Source organism: Lycium ferocissimum, chromosome 5 (genome assembly GCF_029784015.1).
Source record: "Lycium ferocissimum isolate CSIRO_LF1 chromosome 5, AGI_CSIRO_Lferr_CH_V1, whole genome shotgun sequence".
Taxonomy (NCBI): Eukaryota; Viridiplantae; Streptophyta; class Magnoliopsida; order Solanales; family Solanaceae; genus Lycium; species Lycium ferocissimum.
This window is the reverse complement of record NC_081346.1, coordinates 64,601,047-64,619,176: the sequence shown is the minus strand read 5'-3', so window position 1 is coordinate 64,619,176 and position 18,130 is coordinate 64,601,047. Positions and strand designations below refer to the sequence as shown.

The 18,130-nt window shown below is 34.9% G+C and overlaps 1 protein-coding gene and 1 non-coding gene across 2 annotated transcripts; one reads left to right on the top strand and one right to left on the bottom strand.

Annotated features, from left to right (window-relative positions):
• The first annotated feature begins 12,609 nt into the window (after positions 1-12,609).
• Positions 12,610-12,681, top strand: TRNAP-AGG (transfer RNA proline (anticodon AGG)). The gene has a single exon. It is a non-coding gene; the product is annotated as a tRNA-Pro (tRNA).
• Positions 12,682-12,826: 145 nt separating this feature from the next.
• Positions 12,827-16,883, bottom strand: LOC132057074 (rop guanine nucleotide exchange factor 7-like). The gene is made up of 7 exons (XM_059449511.1): positions 16,190-16,883; positions 15,811-15,927; positions 15,056-15,210; positions 14,846-14,920; positions 14,474-14,764; positions 13,860-14,216; positions 12,827-13,560 (listed from the first exon to the last, which is right to left on the bottom strand). The coding sequence occupies exons 1-7, from the start codon at positions 16,608-16,610 to the stop codon at positions 13,105-13,107; spliced, it is 1,872 nt and encodes a 623-aa protein (XP_059305494.1). The 5' UTR covers positions 16,611-16,883; the 3' UTR covers positions 12,827-13,104.
• Between the last annotated feature and the right edge of the window lie 1,247 nt (positions 16,884-18,130).

Sequence of the window (18,130 nt, the reverse complement as noted above, 5' to 3'; positions counted from 1 at the left end):
TGTTTAAGTTATATATAACTTATATATATGTATAACTTAATATATATATATATATATATATATATATATATATATATATATGTTATATATTATATACTATATATATATATATACACACACTAATATATATATATATATACTACATATATATATAACTAAAATAACTATATATATATATATAACTAAAATAACTATATATATACATATATATATATATATATATATATATATATATATATATATATATATATATATATATATATATATATATATATATATATATATATACACACTAAGATATACTAAAATAACTATATATATATATATATATAACTAAAATAACTAAAATATACTAAGAATATACTTATAATATATAGTATATATATAACTTAAACATATATATATGAAACCAGCTACTTATGCTTAACTGCTCTAATTTGATTACAACATTTCTTTGTAGTATTACTAATCCACTATTTGAATCTTCTCCTGTAATTAAAGTATGTATTTTATTGGTAAAATTGTATGGATTTGCTCCCATGGATACTAGGTATTGGAATTCCATTGGAAAATCCTCCTTATATACTTCCCATGAGCTTTAGCCGATTCTCCTAAAAATGTCTCTAAGTATTTATACATAGTTTCCGCATACGTATCATTATAGGTTTTTATATAGTCTGGCTACTACTATTCCTTTCCAAAGGTCTATTCTGAATTCCATCTTTGTGGATCATGTTACTATATTTAATATTTTTCCTTTATTACCTCCTTCTTGGAGAATAATAGGTTCTTCTATAGGCATTCTTTTCCCCGATGGTTTTATATTTTCTATTGGTTCTCCTAATGATCTAAAAACTCTTCTTCTAGGTACATTTCCTTTGCTCATGTCTACGTATTGTTCTCTGTTGTTCTTTGAAATGGACTAGAACTAGATGCACTAGATTCCATTAATTCTTTTTGGCTTATTATTGAGTCTATGTTTCTTCATCACTATCTTGTATATCTTCTAATATCTTATCGAAAGCGACTGATTTCTCTTGGTGTATATGTTCCACTCTATATCCCCAATTATCGGTTCTAGCTCCACATAATTTAAAGTGACTTATAGTTTCGTCTATTGTTAGATCTCCTAACTTACATCCTTTACATCTAAAAGTTATATTGTTATTTTTTCTATGACGTATTTTTGCTTCTTCTATAGCTATGTCTACTTTCTGGTTGATGCTTTTTTCTTGAACTTGTGCTCTTTGTTAATGATCGATGATCTGCTCGTCTTCAAACACTGCTATTTATAGGAGTTGGCGGACTTCAACTGCGGACTTCAAATTTGTGAAGAATCTTTTTTGGAGTTCGGCGGGTTTCTCGTAATTTGGTAAATCGTCACGTGAAACTTTTCAAAAGATACTTTATAATTTTGTAGTTTCTTTGAGAATTTGTCCCATTTACGGATAAAACTTCTACTTTATTAAAGCTACTTTAATAAAGTCTAGTCTACTTTTTCCGAAACGTCCCTTTCAATTTTCCCAAAGTCTTCTTTTTTCGATGTTGTTTACTGAGAGTCTTCGTTTCTTGATATAATTGTCTCATCTTGAAATATAACCTTTCCATGTCATTGTCTCCATATTTATTGTTTTCATCTTCCTTCGAACCATATACTTACCAAATGTCTTTTTCAATTCTTTTTCTTGCCAAATGTCTCTTTCACTTTTTTCCGAAATGTTTCCTTTCTTTTGATTTTGTCTTGTAATGTCTTCACGTAGTTGTTAGGCTCTATTATTTCTTTCATTATCTTTTCTAAGTGTCTAAATTGTGTAAGCAATTGAATCAAAGCTACGTTCACAGCCTACATCATTTGGATCTTGCGAGTCTTGGAATGCACTGTCTTGAAAATTAATATCATCTCCTTCAAAATCTGAATTATGGACCGGTGACATCCCTTGTCTTGGAGATAATTCTGGACTATAATTTTTTACTATATGTTTATCTTGTTCCTTTGTCTGAAAGAATTTTTCTAGTGTCTCTTTTACTATATTTTCTATTTTTTCATTTTTCTTCTTTTTTGCAAGTGTGCTTTTCTTTGTAGAAGTTGCCCCTTGCGTAAGTGTCTTTGGTAATCTTAAAATGCGGTTTGGAGAGATGAACATCCCTCATCTTCACTTTTGGCAAAGTGACAGCCATCAACGGATTTGATAAGTCTTTCTGGACCGCCACCGTTTGAACCGGACTAGCTGTATCCTTACCCGATACATTGGGTCTAATTGCATTCATTGGGGAATGCACACCCGTCTCATCCATTTTTATCTGAGATGGAGAACTGGTAACATAACAATGGAAGTTGCATGATTACAAGAGATGGAGTAATTTTTCTAAAAAATATTACTCATACACCAGTACAAGCTGATAAAACTGAAACTAGAATCGACATAAAAAGATCTCTACTCCGGACAAATAAACCTACAAAAGAAAGAAGAGTTGTTGTAAGGATTGTCAAGACAACAATACATCTTTGTAAAAGCAAAAGAGAAATAAAGAATTTAATTCTAGAAGAAGAAGAAATACTAGACGACGATAATCTAATAGAAAAAAAATTATACTTTAATAGATATAGAAACAGAATTATATAATTTTAAAACATGGATAGAAAAGATAGGAGTAATAAAAAATCAAAACGATTTAGATAATATAATAAGAATACTAGATGAGATAGAAATTATAGGTGAAAAACCTTTAAAACATTGGAAAAATAACAAAATTGTATGTAAATTAGACATAATAAATCCAAAATATATAATTAAAACAGCCTCAATAGAAGCAACTAACCAGGACGTAGAAGACTTTAAAGTACAAATAAAAGAATTGTTAGAGTTAGGAGTAATAAGAAGATCTACTTCTAAATCTATCATCGTAAATTACTATTAAGACTTTAGTTCCTAAATTTTTTCTAGTTAATCCTTTTAATCCTATTACTATTAATCCCATATGTATTAGCGTCCTTCCCGTATTTTTTATTTGTCTTAAAGCTTCTGGATTTATTAGATTTATAGTAGTAACTTTAGTTCCTATAGGTGACAATTGCTCTTCTCTATAATGTCTATACAATTGTCTTTGTTCTTAAATCGTCCTATGTTGTATAAAGTCTTTGGATTTAATAGTTTTAATTGATTTTGTTGAAAATACGTATGTCTCGGCCCACATCTATTACCTCACTTAGCTCAAGGTTGTTTTCCTCCGTTTTTTTCTATTTAAAATTCTTGATAGAAAACTATTACCTATTCTATTATCCGAAAAACTTCTTGGTCTTGCTTGCCTTTCTATTTCTCCTTCGTTTCTTGATCTAGTTGGAAGAAGGTCCATTTTTGTGCTTTTCTAGTTATTTTGACTTTTTTTTTTTTGAGGTGTTATTTCTACCTTTTTTAATTGGTCTATTAATTCTTCAACTTCTTTAGCGGGCTCTTTATTTTCTCTTTTTGTTCACTTAATAATAGAACGCGCTCACTTATTACTTCTAACTTAGGTACTATTATTTCGATTTTTCTTTATTATTTCTAAGATTAATGAAATTATAGTAATATTTTGTTGTATGAGTGTTATTTGATCCGATTTAGCGTTAGGTATATAATCTTTATAGTCTGTGGTAAAGGTATAGACATTTCTATTAATTTTGAGGCTTCGTGTTGAGCTAAGGTCGGTTTACTCATATATATATATATATATATATATATATATATATATATATATATATATATATATATATATATAATACATATATATATATATATACATAGATATATGTGTGTATATATATATATGTATGTGTGTGTATATATATATGTTATATATACGATGCGCGCAACCCAATCCAAATATATAGGTTCAAATGAATTCATGAGGTGTATAAATGCGAGAAATCCATGAAATCAATGAATATACTATGGAATCACAAACCACCATAAGTCATATCAAGTCTTGCATAAACCAACAACACTCATAGAAACGGATCAATATCGACTTCCAATCACTACAATGAATCTATCACATCCCACAACTCCAATCAAGTAATCAAATACACCACCTATCAACAATGCGTAAATAACGGCACCAACCCACATAATCAGAAATCATACTAACCTAATTGAAAATCCATCCCAATATCATGTCCGAAGATCTATCATGTTTTCCCCATCAACACTACACAATCATAAATGAGTCTCTAATCAAAGTCTAACTAGAGCAAGCCATAATCTACCTTGATGCCGAGCACGAGCGTCGAACCGTCAAACTTGGGCTTTCCCCTTCCGAAGCCCCTCAGAACGATCAAAGTCTAACAATTAATAAATTCTAAGTAAGTAACCGATCACGGAATGTTCAATTATTCGCAAAAGGAATCGGTGCAAAAGTTAACCCCAAAACCCAAAAATACCCCTAACGAGCCTCAATGGAAAAACTGGAAATTAAGGGTGAAATTACATTACCCATAATTTAAATAGTCATTATACTTAATTTCATGAAATTCTAACCACAATTAGTCCTTCAATTTCATTAAATACCCAAAAACCCCAATTTCAACCTAGGGTTTATAAATTTCTAATCCTCAACCCAACATGTGATTATAACCATTAAATGATGAAAGAAGTAAGGGAAATCATGAAATTGGGATTAGGAGCTTACCCCAAATCTTAGATTCGTAGAAGCCTCTTGAAAACTCTCCAAAGAAAACTCAAAAACTTAGAAATTGGAAATGGGAATGAACCCTCGAATTCTAGGAATTTATCTTCAGTCGCTACAGTGCCTTCTTCACGATCGTGAAGGCTTACAGAAATCCCGACCCAAAGACCTATCGTGATCGCGAGACCGTGGCTCGCGATCGTGAAGAATTGTGATTGACCCACTCAAAACACGCGCCTCCTCGCGATCGCTGGACCTCTCCACGCGATCATGAAGGAGAACACCAGCAACAACTTAAACCAAATTTTCTGGTTTTTGACTCCAACACCCTGAAATCTCGAGACTTATCTAGAGCTTTCCGGATATAAACCAAATATACAAACTGACACTAAACGACGCTACAAAGTCACCCGTGCCCTCAGAATTTCCAACGGAGATCATCTTGACCCGGGCAACCCCCAAACGGCTAAAGTCAAGTTTCCAATCAAGTACACAAAATGGCCCCGACAGACGGAACCGAACCAAATACCCCACCAAGTCATAAACGAGGACTCGAACCTCACAGAATTGACGGAATTCCAAAAAAGGCCCGTTTAGCCAAAAATCAGCTATTAGTCAAACGTTTTCACTTAAAGGTCCTATTTTTTTTTAGTTTTTTTCACTAGAATAGCCCGATAAACTCAAGAACTGGGTCGACGGGGATAAAATGGTCAAAATGCGCATAACGACAGAGCTGGTCGTTACAGAACGTCTCGTTGAAATTAAAAGAAAGCCTGTAGGAATTTCCCGCTATAACATACGCGGATGTTCATTATAGGTATGAATCAAAAATTTGAGTGGAAGATGATCTGTTTGGTTTACAGGCTGGAGCCGAAACCATGACAAACCAAGAAGGAATACTGATCGCGATTTTAGATTTGGGAAAGAAAGGTATAACCCATATCGCCAACAGGAGAGATCCCATTCAATACCAGAACGGAATCCAAATAATCAATATGAGAGGCAAAATTCTGGCAGAAAGACTGATTCAAGTTAAAATAGACATGGATTACAGTCCAAATCTGCAACAGTGGATTCAGTTACAAATAATTTTGAAAATCAGAGGTTGTCGGAATATAATTTCAATGTTGATTTAGTGGAGTTAGTCGTTGCAATAAGTAAGATTGATGGTGCGAAGCGGCCCTGACTAATGAGGTCAGATCCAAGTCAGAGGGATATGAGCTTATTTTGTGATTACCATGGAACCCGTGGTCATTAGACCACTGACTGCAGGCACCTCAGGGACGAGGTTGCACTGTTGTTAAAAGATGGTCACTTAAGAGAATTTTTAAGTGACAGGGCCAAAGATAACTACGGAAAGAATAGGGATTTGGTCAAGCAAGAGCTTCAGACTAAACCACGTCATGTTATCAACATGATAATTGACGAGCTCCAGAAACCAAGAAAATTCCTCCGAGTAGAAATGATGAGGTGACAGGAGTTTGTGGAACTCTTGATTGTAAATGGAAGAAAACTTTGTCGGTTGGCAACAGAAGTGAAATCACATCCCGACCTATTGATTTGGTGATTTCTACTTTGATTAATAATTGCGTTGTTTCCGGAGTTGCAGTTGTTCCAAGAAGTGCAATGAACATTATTCAGTGGGAAGTCATAGAACAGTTAGCAATAATGGGTGAAATAGAATTACCCGTAGAAATTGAGAAAGGAGTTGTGGAATTATTAGTTGTCACTGGGGGCAGAGAAACGAATACAAAGTTCCAAGTAGTAAACGGAGGCATAGATTTCAAGGTTATCTTGGGGAGACCTTGGATTTAAGATACAAACGCCGTGATCACAGCTCCATTCAGACAGTTAGAGTTCCAAACGCCGGAGGGAGTTGAGTTCGTCCTGGCAAAAAGTTTCGACGAATGGAATGTCTGATAGTGGCATAGACAAGGCAGATTTACCCAAAAAAAAAAAAAATTACAAGTGAAGATGGAAGAATAAGCAGAAGGATTAAGCAAAGGAGTATTTAACCAGATAAGATTACAGGGAAGAAATTCATACCAAATGATTGAAAGTCAAAATCATTCGGCGTAAGTTTTAATTCTTCAAATGTTTTTTCTAAGAAAATTTCAACACTTATTACAGGATTAAAAGGAAAAGTGGATCCCAACAAGAAATGAGTTTAGAATCAAGGGAAGATTTCAAAATTACTCAGAGAACTTAGAAAATACATGCTGCTAGGGCTGGGCGTTCGGTCAGTTCGGTTCGGTTTCACAAATTCGGTTCGATTTTTCGATTTGTAAAAAATGGGAACCGAAACCGAACTGAAATAACTTCGGTTCAATTCGGTTTTTGCAATTTCGGTTCGATTTATTGGGTCGGTTTCTTCGGTTTAGATATGAATGACATAGTTAAGCATCAAGCTGATACTTCATCATTCCAGAAAATCCTAATAGAGCTTGGTGTGAGATAGTAGAAGTGTTGACTGCATAATAATCACTTTATCAGCCAAAATACAAATTAATGCAGTGGAAGAACTTTTCCCCACATTTCACTTAAGTCCACTATTACTAGTATTTCTTATTTGTCAGCCAACATCTTCTATAAAATCCAAGAGATATGACAGAGGGAATGGAGATTATAAGTAGTTCCTACTTGTCAAACTTTGTTGTATCACATCTTCCTACCACTAACCAAGAAGAGTTTTTTATTCACAATTTGCAATGTTAATATTACTAAGATAACACCCATTGTCACAAGAAAATATGCTAATTGGTGTTCTAAGATACATTGTTGAGGAAAGTTATTCAAAATCTACAAGGAATTGTATAAGGAATATATAACATATGTTTCAAGAAAAAAGTGGCTTGTTAAAATTTGGTTTTTCGATTTAACCGAATTAAATTTTGCATAAACCGAAAATCGAACCGAATTGTTGAAATCTTATAAATTTAAACTGAATCGGACCTAATAAATCGAAAAACCTAAACCGAAATTAACTTTTTGGTTTGGTTTGGTCGGTTTTTTGGGTTTGCATCATATTATGCCCAGCCCTACATGTTGTACTCTTTTTCCTTTCGTCCGGTTTTTATCCCTGAAAATGAGGAAAGAGTTTTTCAGGCAAGATTTTTAATGAGGCAAAGAACAAACGTGTTACCTTGAATAAATTGGATGGATCAAACATCGGAGGCAGCAGGAAATCAAGAATGACTCAAAAAGCTTTCGAGAAGAGGAATCAAGGCGAGAGACTGGGGACTGACGAAGGAAATGTCATAAGAAGTCAAAGCTTTTAAATCAAAGTCTGATACAGTTTTCCTAGATAACAGTTGGCCAAACTCTAAGCTGGCTGGTCAAAAAACTGTACAAGTTTGATGAATTTATTTCCTAAAAGTTTTGTGTTACAATAAAAGAGAAATGTATCAATCAAATAGACTTTTTCTCTCCAAGTTAGATTGTGATTGAGAGTTGTGCATACTTGAATTATGCACAAATTATAAGTTTTCACTTAAGAAAATAATGCCCAAATGAATTAGAGACGTCTAATTCATCAACATAGTTATAAGGCCTTATTCATGAAAGAAAACTGAGTTGGAAGTATCATTCCTGGCCGATAAATCAAATTTGGGGGTATATAAACCCAAGAAAATCAAATTCAGAGGTATTTAAACCCGAGAAAATCAAATTTAGGGGTATATAAACCCAAGAGAATCAAATTCGAGGTGTTTAAACCCAAGAAAATTAAGTACAGTGATATAAAAACCTGAGGAGGTTATTATCCATTTGGAGGTATTTAGTCCGGCTATTAATAAGATAACCAGAATAAAAAGAAAAAGAAAGGAAACAAACGTGGAAGTTACTTATCCAAATGCACTAAAGGTGTGCATAATTCACACATATATGTTGTTTTCAAAGTAAAATGGAAGAGACCATTTGCCTTGAAAAGAAAATGAGTCCGGGTGAACAGAAGATTAAAAGCTAACTTCAGGTACAATGCATCCGGATAAGCTTTGATTATTTGCGTATCTTTATTTTATCTTGCATTAGAATAAGGAATAGTTGTCGGAATTATGATGATAAAGTGGGATGAAGAATCACATTTATTAAATTCGAAGTTAAAGAGTACACGTTGAGAAATTGAAAAGGTACGACAAAAACCGAAAGGGTTACAATGTATCAGCAGGTAACTAGTCTTAAACTATTCATCATTCAAAACACCTATTGTTTTCATCAAAATTGCAGTAAAAACTCTTCCTATAAGTAAAAGCACTGCCTATATGGTTACGGTAGAGTTAGCCTACGGGTCTTATCTTCAAACCCCTCTGGAACCTTCTGCGAGGAAGAGAAGGGAACAACTTGGCAAGTCCATCAGTAGACATGTCAAGAAGAGCATCAAGAAACTAAACTTCTTAAACGTTCTCTTCTTTGGTTGCTGCCCAGCAACCTCGCCTTCACATTCCGTTGAGGTAAAATGCCTGAGGAATAGAAGTAGCTATAGTGAATAAACGGAAGAAGAATGGAAATAGCAAGTTTATTATAAAAAGGTTTAGAGCAAGTACGAGTCCTAAGTGTCCAGAGCAGCTCCAGCAGCAAGTGGTGACTCGGAGTTTTCACTCTCCGGTCCGTCCACTTTAGGATCCTGGATTTCCTCGAGAGCTATCTCCGCAGCGTTCAAGTCGATTTCCACTTCAAGCAGCTACATAAGAAGATCAAAATCAGGATCGCTTGCCTCTTCGAGCATATCCCTTCGAGTTTTCAGAATGGCTAAATCATGACGAAGTCGTATTTTTTTGCATCGAGCTCGAAGGCGGTCCCAGGAAACCTCAACACTGAAAAGCTAGCCCCGGATGTTGTTCAAATTCTCCTCAAAGCTGGAAACTTTATTCTGAAAACTTACATATGAGGAAATCGGAATCTGAAGAGAATTCTCCCGGTCCCTTAGTGAATTAGCTGCATAAACGCATTCTCAGGAAGGCCTGAAGAGAATCAGAATCTCGAATTTCAGCTTGCCCGCACCTATCAACTTCAGCCCTTAAATGATCGTTATCTTCCTGGAGCTTAATTTCGCCACGGGAAGGAGCAGTCGATTGTGCAAGTTCGGCAGTAGAGGTGGTAGCCACATGACGCTGATAGTAGAAAGATAAGGGGGTCAACTGATAATACTTGGGACTTGCGAGGGAGTTTACAGAGAAGACATAATAAGTACCTGCAGGAACATATTGTCTAGGTGCGCCAGTGAAGATTCTAAACTGACAACTGAGGTTTTGGACATAGAGATGAGCCTGAAGTTTCAGCTTCAACCGGTGGAATGAAGCCCTCTGCGATGGTTTGCACACTGGAGCAGCAGGGTTCCCTGGACACAATTCAACAGGAGAAACCTCGGGCTTCCCGGATGCTTTGCTGGAACCATCGGGAAAAAGGTCCTGGGGACTGCCAGCCTAAGGGTGCTCATCATTATCATCAATAAAGACCACCCCGGGTTGAGCATCCTGTTGTGCTTTGCACCACGCTTTCATGAGCTGGCGTAGGGTCCGTACTCTAGAACCAATTCCTATCGGGGAGGTTGATGCATCATTTGACTTACGCTTTTAGATGGAAGAAGCAACATTAACAATGTTCGACAGGGCGGTTTTTCGAGTGGGGAATCTCCAAGAAGTGGTCTATCTCACTGGAAGGCCTGCAAGGAGAGGATGAATAAAAAAAAAGGGAAGAAAGAAGAAGTGTAAAGTCATACACTAATTAATGAAATTGAGATTCACTTGCCGTGACTTTTTCTCCTCCACCAATCAGAGGTCATGCTGCTCCAAGATCGATTCACATTGGGAGTGGCACGCAGCAGTGCAACGACCCATTCAAAAATATCGATTAAAAGTTCAGGCTCAACAGGAACCGCTATAAAGTAGCATACGAAGAAAGTATTAAGCAAAGTAAGAGGCAGTATTATAAAAATAAGAAGGGGGAATTCCAGTAAAGGGCTTACGAGTGTTATTCCATGCCTCCGAAAATGGCTCGGGTGTGGAACGATGAAGGTGACAGGTCCAAATCATCGGTAACCTATGAAGCCATCCCCAGTCAAAATCATCCTCTGGGTTGACCAAGCAGCGTCTTCCACGAGGATATAGATGAACCAACCCTCCAGGAACACTCGGGGAGCATACAAGTGTATCAAGTGATCTAAGGTAAATGCAATACCAGCCTGGTCTGCCAGAATTTGAATACAGTAGACCAGGCACCACATTTGAGGAGCAACTTGACCTATACAAACTCGATATCGGCGGCAAAAGTCTTCAATGATTTGGGAAATTGGGAGGTTGTAACCTATCACAAAAGGATAGGTGTAAACAGGGAGAAACCTTCAAAGTGATGGTTCATCCTGGCTTCAGAATTAACAACATAAATTTTAACTTCGGGAGTGAAGTTGCAGTCCTCTCAAACTTTGGGGATAGTATCAGCAGTTATGAAGGATTCAATTTTCTCGACAGATTGATGGTGGTCGACAACGCTAAAATCTTCATGATACTTAAATCCAGCAGGGAGGATATAGGCAAAGAAAGGAATTAAGGTCAACTTCTTGACTTGTTGGTGAAATTGGGGCTTTCCCAGAACGACGTCCAGGAGATGAAGAGTTATTTTGAGAAGAACGATTGAGGGATGAAGAAGCAAACATAGTTAAAAATTTTGCAAGAAAGTAAAAGATGAAGATAAAGAAGATATCAAGAGAGGTTTCTCTCGTTTAAGGAAAGGAAAAGATTTGGTTGAATTTGGGTTTGATCTCTTGCCTTATATACACTTAATTAAGGTAGACGAATCGTTTTGATATTCAAAGAGGCACAATTTTCTAGAAACGACAGCTATATGTCGGTCATCGTGAGAAAGGTTGCCAGCGCTTCGCATTAAGAGCATTTAATTCAAGTTCGACGGTTGTCTTTTTGAATGAACTGTCGGGACGATTCATTTTCACGCCATTAAGAGGAGATAGGTCCGGTGATGTTTCAAATCCACTCTCCGGTGTCATTTCTCTCTACCGGAGAGTGGGGGACTATCTGTATACATATAAAATATAGCTTGACACATGGCATAACGGGAAAAGAACACGTGTTAGTTGAAGGTGAAATGTTGCTTAGTCGTTTAGCTTAATCGGAATGAAAGACCCCGGATAAACCCGGAGCAAACCAAAACCAGGGCAATTGTCTCGGGTCATTAATGAAGGGTGAACATTGTGAGACCGGTCCGGGTTCGAAGCAGACGTTACGATTTAGAATTAAAACAACATTTATTGTCTATTATAACTCATTATTAGAATTTGATCACGGCTTAAGTGTTAATGTATTTGTACTATAAAAGGAGCCTAAAGGCCACCAAGAAGGATCATCGAATAACAACTACTTACACACATTCATACTATTCAATCTTTCGCAATTAAGCTTACTTTGTCATTCTTTTGTACCGTTTTAACATTAATTTTGCAAGGCCAAATCATACGATAGTTCCACAAGAGGAAAACCTATCAAAGGATTCTCTCCAAGGAACAACAAAGCCCGGGCTTATTTAATTCATTATTGCTTATAATTCTTTACCGATTTTATTCATTCGATTTCTCTAGTTATTATTAGCGTTTTCATTAACAGTTATAGCAAATCAAATCACGTATCCTTTAGATCACAAACAAATTTAACTTTACTCTTTTTGAGGGTAAACACTTTCAAATCTCAAGATTAGCTAGAGCAAAGGAATGCCATTGTGTTTTGAAGCCGTTGGGGTGAGAAAAAGCATCTCATTTCTCAATTCCTGTCAGATGCAAGAGCCAAGAGGAATGCTTTTAGTATAAGAAAGTATTATAAATAAAATTCGTAAAATTGGAAATTTAATTCGACAGCAACAAACAAAATATACCGTACTTGACTAATAAAATTCTTCAGTTGTTTAAAATATTATTCAGTAACTTCTACTCGCTGCCGACATGGGCATTTGGTCTAGTGGTATGATTCTCGCTTAGGGTGCGAGAGGTCCCGAGTTCAATTCTCGGAATGCCCCAGTTCTTATATTTTGCTTCAACGTAAAATATAATTTAAATTTTGCATTAAAACCAGCATATTTTTTGTACATAATGCTACTAAATAACCAATCTTTAGTTGTATTACTGGGACAAGAATACATTTAGGTAGCACTGGCTGATAAATTTACATGGTAACAAAGACGATCATTATAGTTTTATACATTCTAATGTCCTCCATTGCCATCAGATTAAGCCTGTATGAAAGATGACAAAACTGCACAACAGAATTGTTGCGAGGATAGAGAAAATTAACTTTTAACCATCAAGAAATCGCTGAATGAACGTTTTTTAATAATAAAAGATTTAAACCTATACCACACTGGAATACCCCTTCAATATCATCAGTAACGATATGCTTGAAGAGCTATGTTTAGACACAGAGATACTTTATCCAAAAAACCTTATTCTTCTCCAAGTGAGTCATGTGTCGATGGACTGGGAATTTCTCTTGAACATTCAGAGGAGCCTGCTGATGCTGTTGCAGAAACTTCTTGAGTTGTGCTCGAAAATGAATCTGATCTCTTATGTTCAGTGCCCTTCTCTTTAGAATCAACGCTCCAATAATCAGTCAACATCTTTTTCACGCCAAAACCAAACTGAGAAACCTTGCTGCTATCATGGGACGGCGCGATTGGTGTTGTGAAAGGAGCTTTGATCTGACTACCCGAGACATGTACTGATATTGGAGTTCCAATGGTTTTACGAGAAATGATGCCTACTTTAGAGATTGGAACAAATTGGTCTGAGTGCTTAGTTAAATCATCCACGTAAATTAGGTCATCAATACGAGCCACAATATTGAATGCCAAGCTCTCAAGAACTCTTGAGTAGCTCTCCAGGATTGATTTGCCAACATCCTGAGAACATCATTGAACAACAATTGTCAAACTTGAACTTGCTAAACAAGACAATAATAGTAGTACTGATGTATTATAATTACAGTCAAACCTCTGTATAACAACATTTTAGTATAATGGCCAAGTTTTCTTTGAAACTGATTTTCATGTCATGGTATATTATATGTTCTATATATGCATTTCATTATAACATCTAAAAAATACTGGAACAAACGACACCGTTATAGAGAGGTCCAACTGTATAATTGGTTGAGAGAGAAAAAGTGACAAAAAAAGAGTGAGTTGATTTCAAGTGAAACCTTGTTATGTTGGATCTTGCTCATGTCTAAGGTGGTCTGAGGAAGACCAGGAAACCGTTGTTTTAAGCAAAGCAAAAGGCTTTTAGCTCTATCCGCAAGAAGGTCCCTCTTATCGACATCAATCACCAAATCTTTAACCATTTCCCATGAGGACTTTGAATTGGATCGGAGCAGATTATTCGAGGATTTCGCCTGAGGTTTTCTGCGCCACACGTAAATTGTCGTCTCTACTCGGTTTGCTATTTCTAATGCTTGATGCTCAGAAGACAAGTCAAGGCAGTCGAGCAGACATTCAGGTGAAAATTGATCTGAGGTGATATATCGGTGGATAAGATCACCTAAGCTAGCTTTTCCATTCTGCAGGGGGGTAAAATCAAGGAATTACATTTTTGGACCACTCAGAAAAATAATAGCCAGCAAATGTATAGGTTTTGTATATTAAGTATAAATATACATATTGTATACACAAACTATACATATATAATATACGGAATAAGTGTATAGGTTTTGTATATTTTGACTAGAGCCCGTAACTAATTTCGACTGTTGGGGAATAAATGAAAAAAGCTATTATTACACAAATGTAAGAGTCAATATCTGCACGAAAATTGTACCTTAGGAAGATTCTCAAGATATGATTCAGGCACCTCCATTTCAGCTAAGATGTTACTGTTAATGGCCATTGCAGCTTTCAAGATTTGGTTACTACAATCGCGTTTGTGCTGCAATTGCTTTTTTGCATTTTCGCTGAGACCATCAATGGGGACTCTAGGAACAGGAAGCCACCATTTCTCCTCTTGACGAGGGAGATGATTCCGGAAAGAGGACGATCCATCAGTTTCTTCAGCTGAGTGCCCCTGGTCGACATACCAGAATTCCGTGTTTCTAAAACTGTCTAAAATCTCCTGTAAAAGAGGTAAAATATTTAGTATATCTCATTCAAAAGCTAAGAAAGAACTCTCAGGGAAAAAGGATGTGTATCTTACAAGAAGCATATTGTCTAGTTTTCGCAGTGCTGGAAGGTTGACATAAAGGTCCAACCGCGGTCTAGAAGTCATTACCTATAACACAACATAGAAAGAACAGATGAACACAAATGTAAATATTAAAAATGCGTCTAGACATACATAGGCTTTATGCACAAATCACAAATACTAGCAACAAATCAAGTGTTTGTTCAAGTTCCTATTTTTTACCTCAAGCTTAGTGCCATCTGGAAATGTCTGCCAAGAGGGCGTCAATTCTACAATGTAATCACTAACACAGAGAAGCCATTCCATTTCTCTCCTCCACATTAATCTCTTCTCTGTAGGTAAAGGTTCCAATCTCCAAATTTGTCCAAAAAGTGTAGCTAAGACCAAAATAGAAAAAATAGGAGACGCAAAGCAGAACTTTAACAATTAGTAAAACAAAAGCACCAAAACAAACCAACCCCATTACATAAAACTAAGGACGTGTTTGGACTTCGAATTTGAAATGTGTGTTTGTCTATGACATTTTGAGCAATAACTTTAAACTCAATTTGAAATTTTGAATTCAAATTCCAAATTCACCTAAAAGGTAGAATTTCAATTCCAAATCTGTGATTTCAAATTTTTAAAAATTTAAAACTTGATCCATAATTTTAAATTAAAAAAAAAAAAAGACCCATATTTATTAAAAAATAGTAATTACTCAAGCCTCCTTCACCCAAAAATAGCTCCTTCGCCAAACGGCCACACCTGCTCAATCCGCCCAAGTCGTGGCTGTCCCAATCATTTGCGACAGAACTCTTTAACAGCGATTTGAGGAAATAGTTTTCACAAATTGTTGTGGGATTTTTATGTTTACAAGAAAAAATATAACTTTCGAAATCTAAATTACATGTCCAAAATTAACAATACCCAAATCAATGATTTCAAATCATGTCCAAACTCGTACTAAATATCTAACAAATAACAAGGAAACATACCACATAAATTAGTTATAGCATTTGAAATCACAAGTGCTGTACAAACCCCATTTCCACAACCAGACATATCTTCACCAAGCAGCAACTTTGAAAATCTTTCCTTCATCATCTCAACCTCTACATAAAAACCCCACAAAAAGTTCAACAACAAAAAAAATCCAACTTTCCAAATTCTTGAAACTAAAATATACAAAAAAAAAATAAAAAAAAAATCCAATTTTTCCAAATTCAACAAAAATATACAGAAAAAGCTAATTTTTTCAATTTCTTGAAACATAAATATACAAAAAAATCCAATTTTTCCAATTTCTTGAAACATAAATATACAAAAAAAATCCGATTTTCCAAATTCTTGAAACAAAAATATACAAAAACAAACCTGATAAACAAGACCCTTGTTTCTCCAACTTCTTTTTTTCCACATGGGGTTTCTCTACTTCAGAATTGTCACAATGTTGTACTTCATTCTCTTTAATATGCCAAATAATTGAAGGTGGAGAATATGAATCTTCAGAACTACTATTTTCATCATTTGAATACGCAAAAGACTCACTTTTGTTAGACAAAACCTCCATTTTATCATCAAGAAAATCAGAATAAACTGAGTTTGTCACTACAACCTCATGAAAATCAAACCTTTTACTTCCAAACCTGTTTGATACTTTTGCTTTTTGGTACAGATTCTTGAAAGATTTGTAAACCTGGAATTTGAATTTAGAAAAAGGGGTATGATGATGATTCTTGGAATTTTTACAAGTGTTTATAGGAATAAAATGCTTGAGCTGTGGCTGAAATTCCATAAAGTTTCAATTTGAAACATTTCTGCTCTATAGAGGGGAGTTGTTAAAATTGAAATCAAGAATAGTACCAAAAAAAAAAACAAGAAAAAAGAAACTTCCTTAAATAAAAAAGAAGCAATGAGTGATAAGTATATGAGGATTTTGTTTAGTAATATAAGTAGCTTAAATGAGGCGCCTCTGTCACGCCCGTGTTGTTTTGTTGAGGTATTGCTTAAACAAGAGCTCTTATAATAATAATTGTTGCTTACTACGTTGGTGTAGTAGGAAAAGACATTCAATATTTGAAGCTCCTTTTATGTGACATCATTAAAGTGATTGAGATTACTTGGTCGTGGGAGTCGTGTAATTGACGGATCAACCCATAATAATCTAAATACTATAAACTTTTCTTTTTAATTTTCCTTTTAGTGGACTATACAAGTTTATAATTGACTATCCCGCAGAACTGATAAGTTAGAAAATTTAGTAGTAAAGTGTAAATAAATAAAAGATTCAGTTATTTTTGTACTGATTCGGAACATCAGTGTGGTGCTTAATTCAGTTTCGTTGTGGTACAAGGATTTTTTTAGAGCCTTGAGTATTTCTTTGATTACAAGAGTGGTTATGTAGTTAACCACTGTGAGTACAATTGACTGTGCAAGTTCTCGTATGAATTCCTACTCTCTTTTTCTTTTCTTATCAATAGTATATAACTCTTTGAATGAACTTTTCGTTGTCGTCTTCGGCATTAAGCTTACAAATTAAAGGTCTGTCACAGGCTCACAGTGAAGGATATAATTTAGAATCTATGTACCTGTATTTTATTTGTTTCGGTAGTTAGGACAAAAAATTTGAAGCTGACAGATTATGTCATATAGTTTGAATTCAACACAGAATTTAAAAAAGAAAGCAAGACTCTTAAAATTCATGATATAAAATAAAAAGAATATTAAGATATGAAATATGCGACTTAGAGCAAGTACATTACGTTAAAAAAGACGACGTATTTGTTTCGGCAGGACAAAAACTTTGGAGCTGACAAATTATTTCGATACAGAATTTAAAAAAGAAAGCAAGACTCTTAAAATTCATGATTTAAAATTAAAAAAAAAATTAAGATATGAACTATGCGATTTAGAGCAAATACATTATGTTGAAAAATGATGAAGTAATTTGTTTCAGCAGGCAGGACAAAAACTTTGGAGCTCAAAGCTCTTTACTTCGTTTCACTTTGTCATGAATGGAATGAGATGCGAATTTAGAATTTTAAACTAAATAAAGCATGAAGTATTTTCACTTCCTTCGTCTTGTTTTTACTATTACTTTAGCTCAAAAAAAAAATCTCAAAATAATTGTCACTTTAGAAATTCAAGATTAAAGTTGATAATTGCTTTCAACTATAGCGTTAACATTAAAGAAGTAATTTTTTAATACTGCCTAATTCTCAAAAAAATATTTAATAAATATATGTAACTTAGTAAACTATATCTTGTATTTATTGCTTTTTTTTTAGTGGCCGTGAAAAGAACTAAAACAACCGA

Bases quoted from the DNA above. Each gene is read 5' to 3' on its own strand.
- LOC132057074 (XM_059449511.1), bottom strand. From the start codon at position 16,610: ATGGAATTTCAGCCACAGCTCAAGCATTTTATTCCTATAAACACTTGT. The intron at 14,217-14,473 runs GTACAATTTTCG...ACCCCCCTGCAG, and splicing joins ATCTTGAGAATCTTCCTAAG to AATGGAAAAGCTAGCTTAGG. The intron at 13,561-13,859 runs GTTTCACTTGAA...TGATGTTCTCAG, and splicing joins GCAAGATCCAACATAACAAG to GATGTTGGCAAATCAATCCT.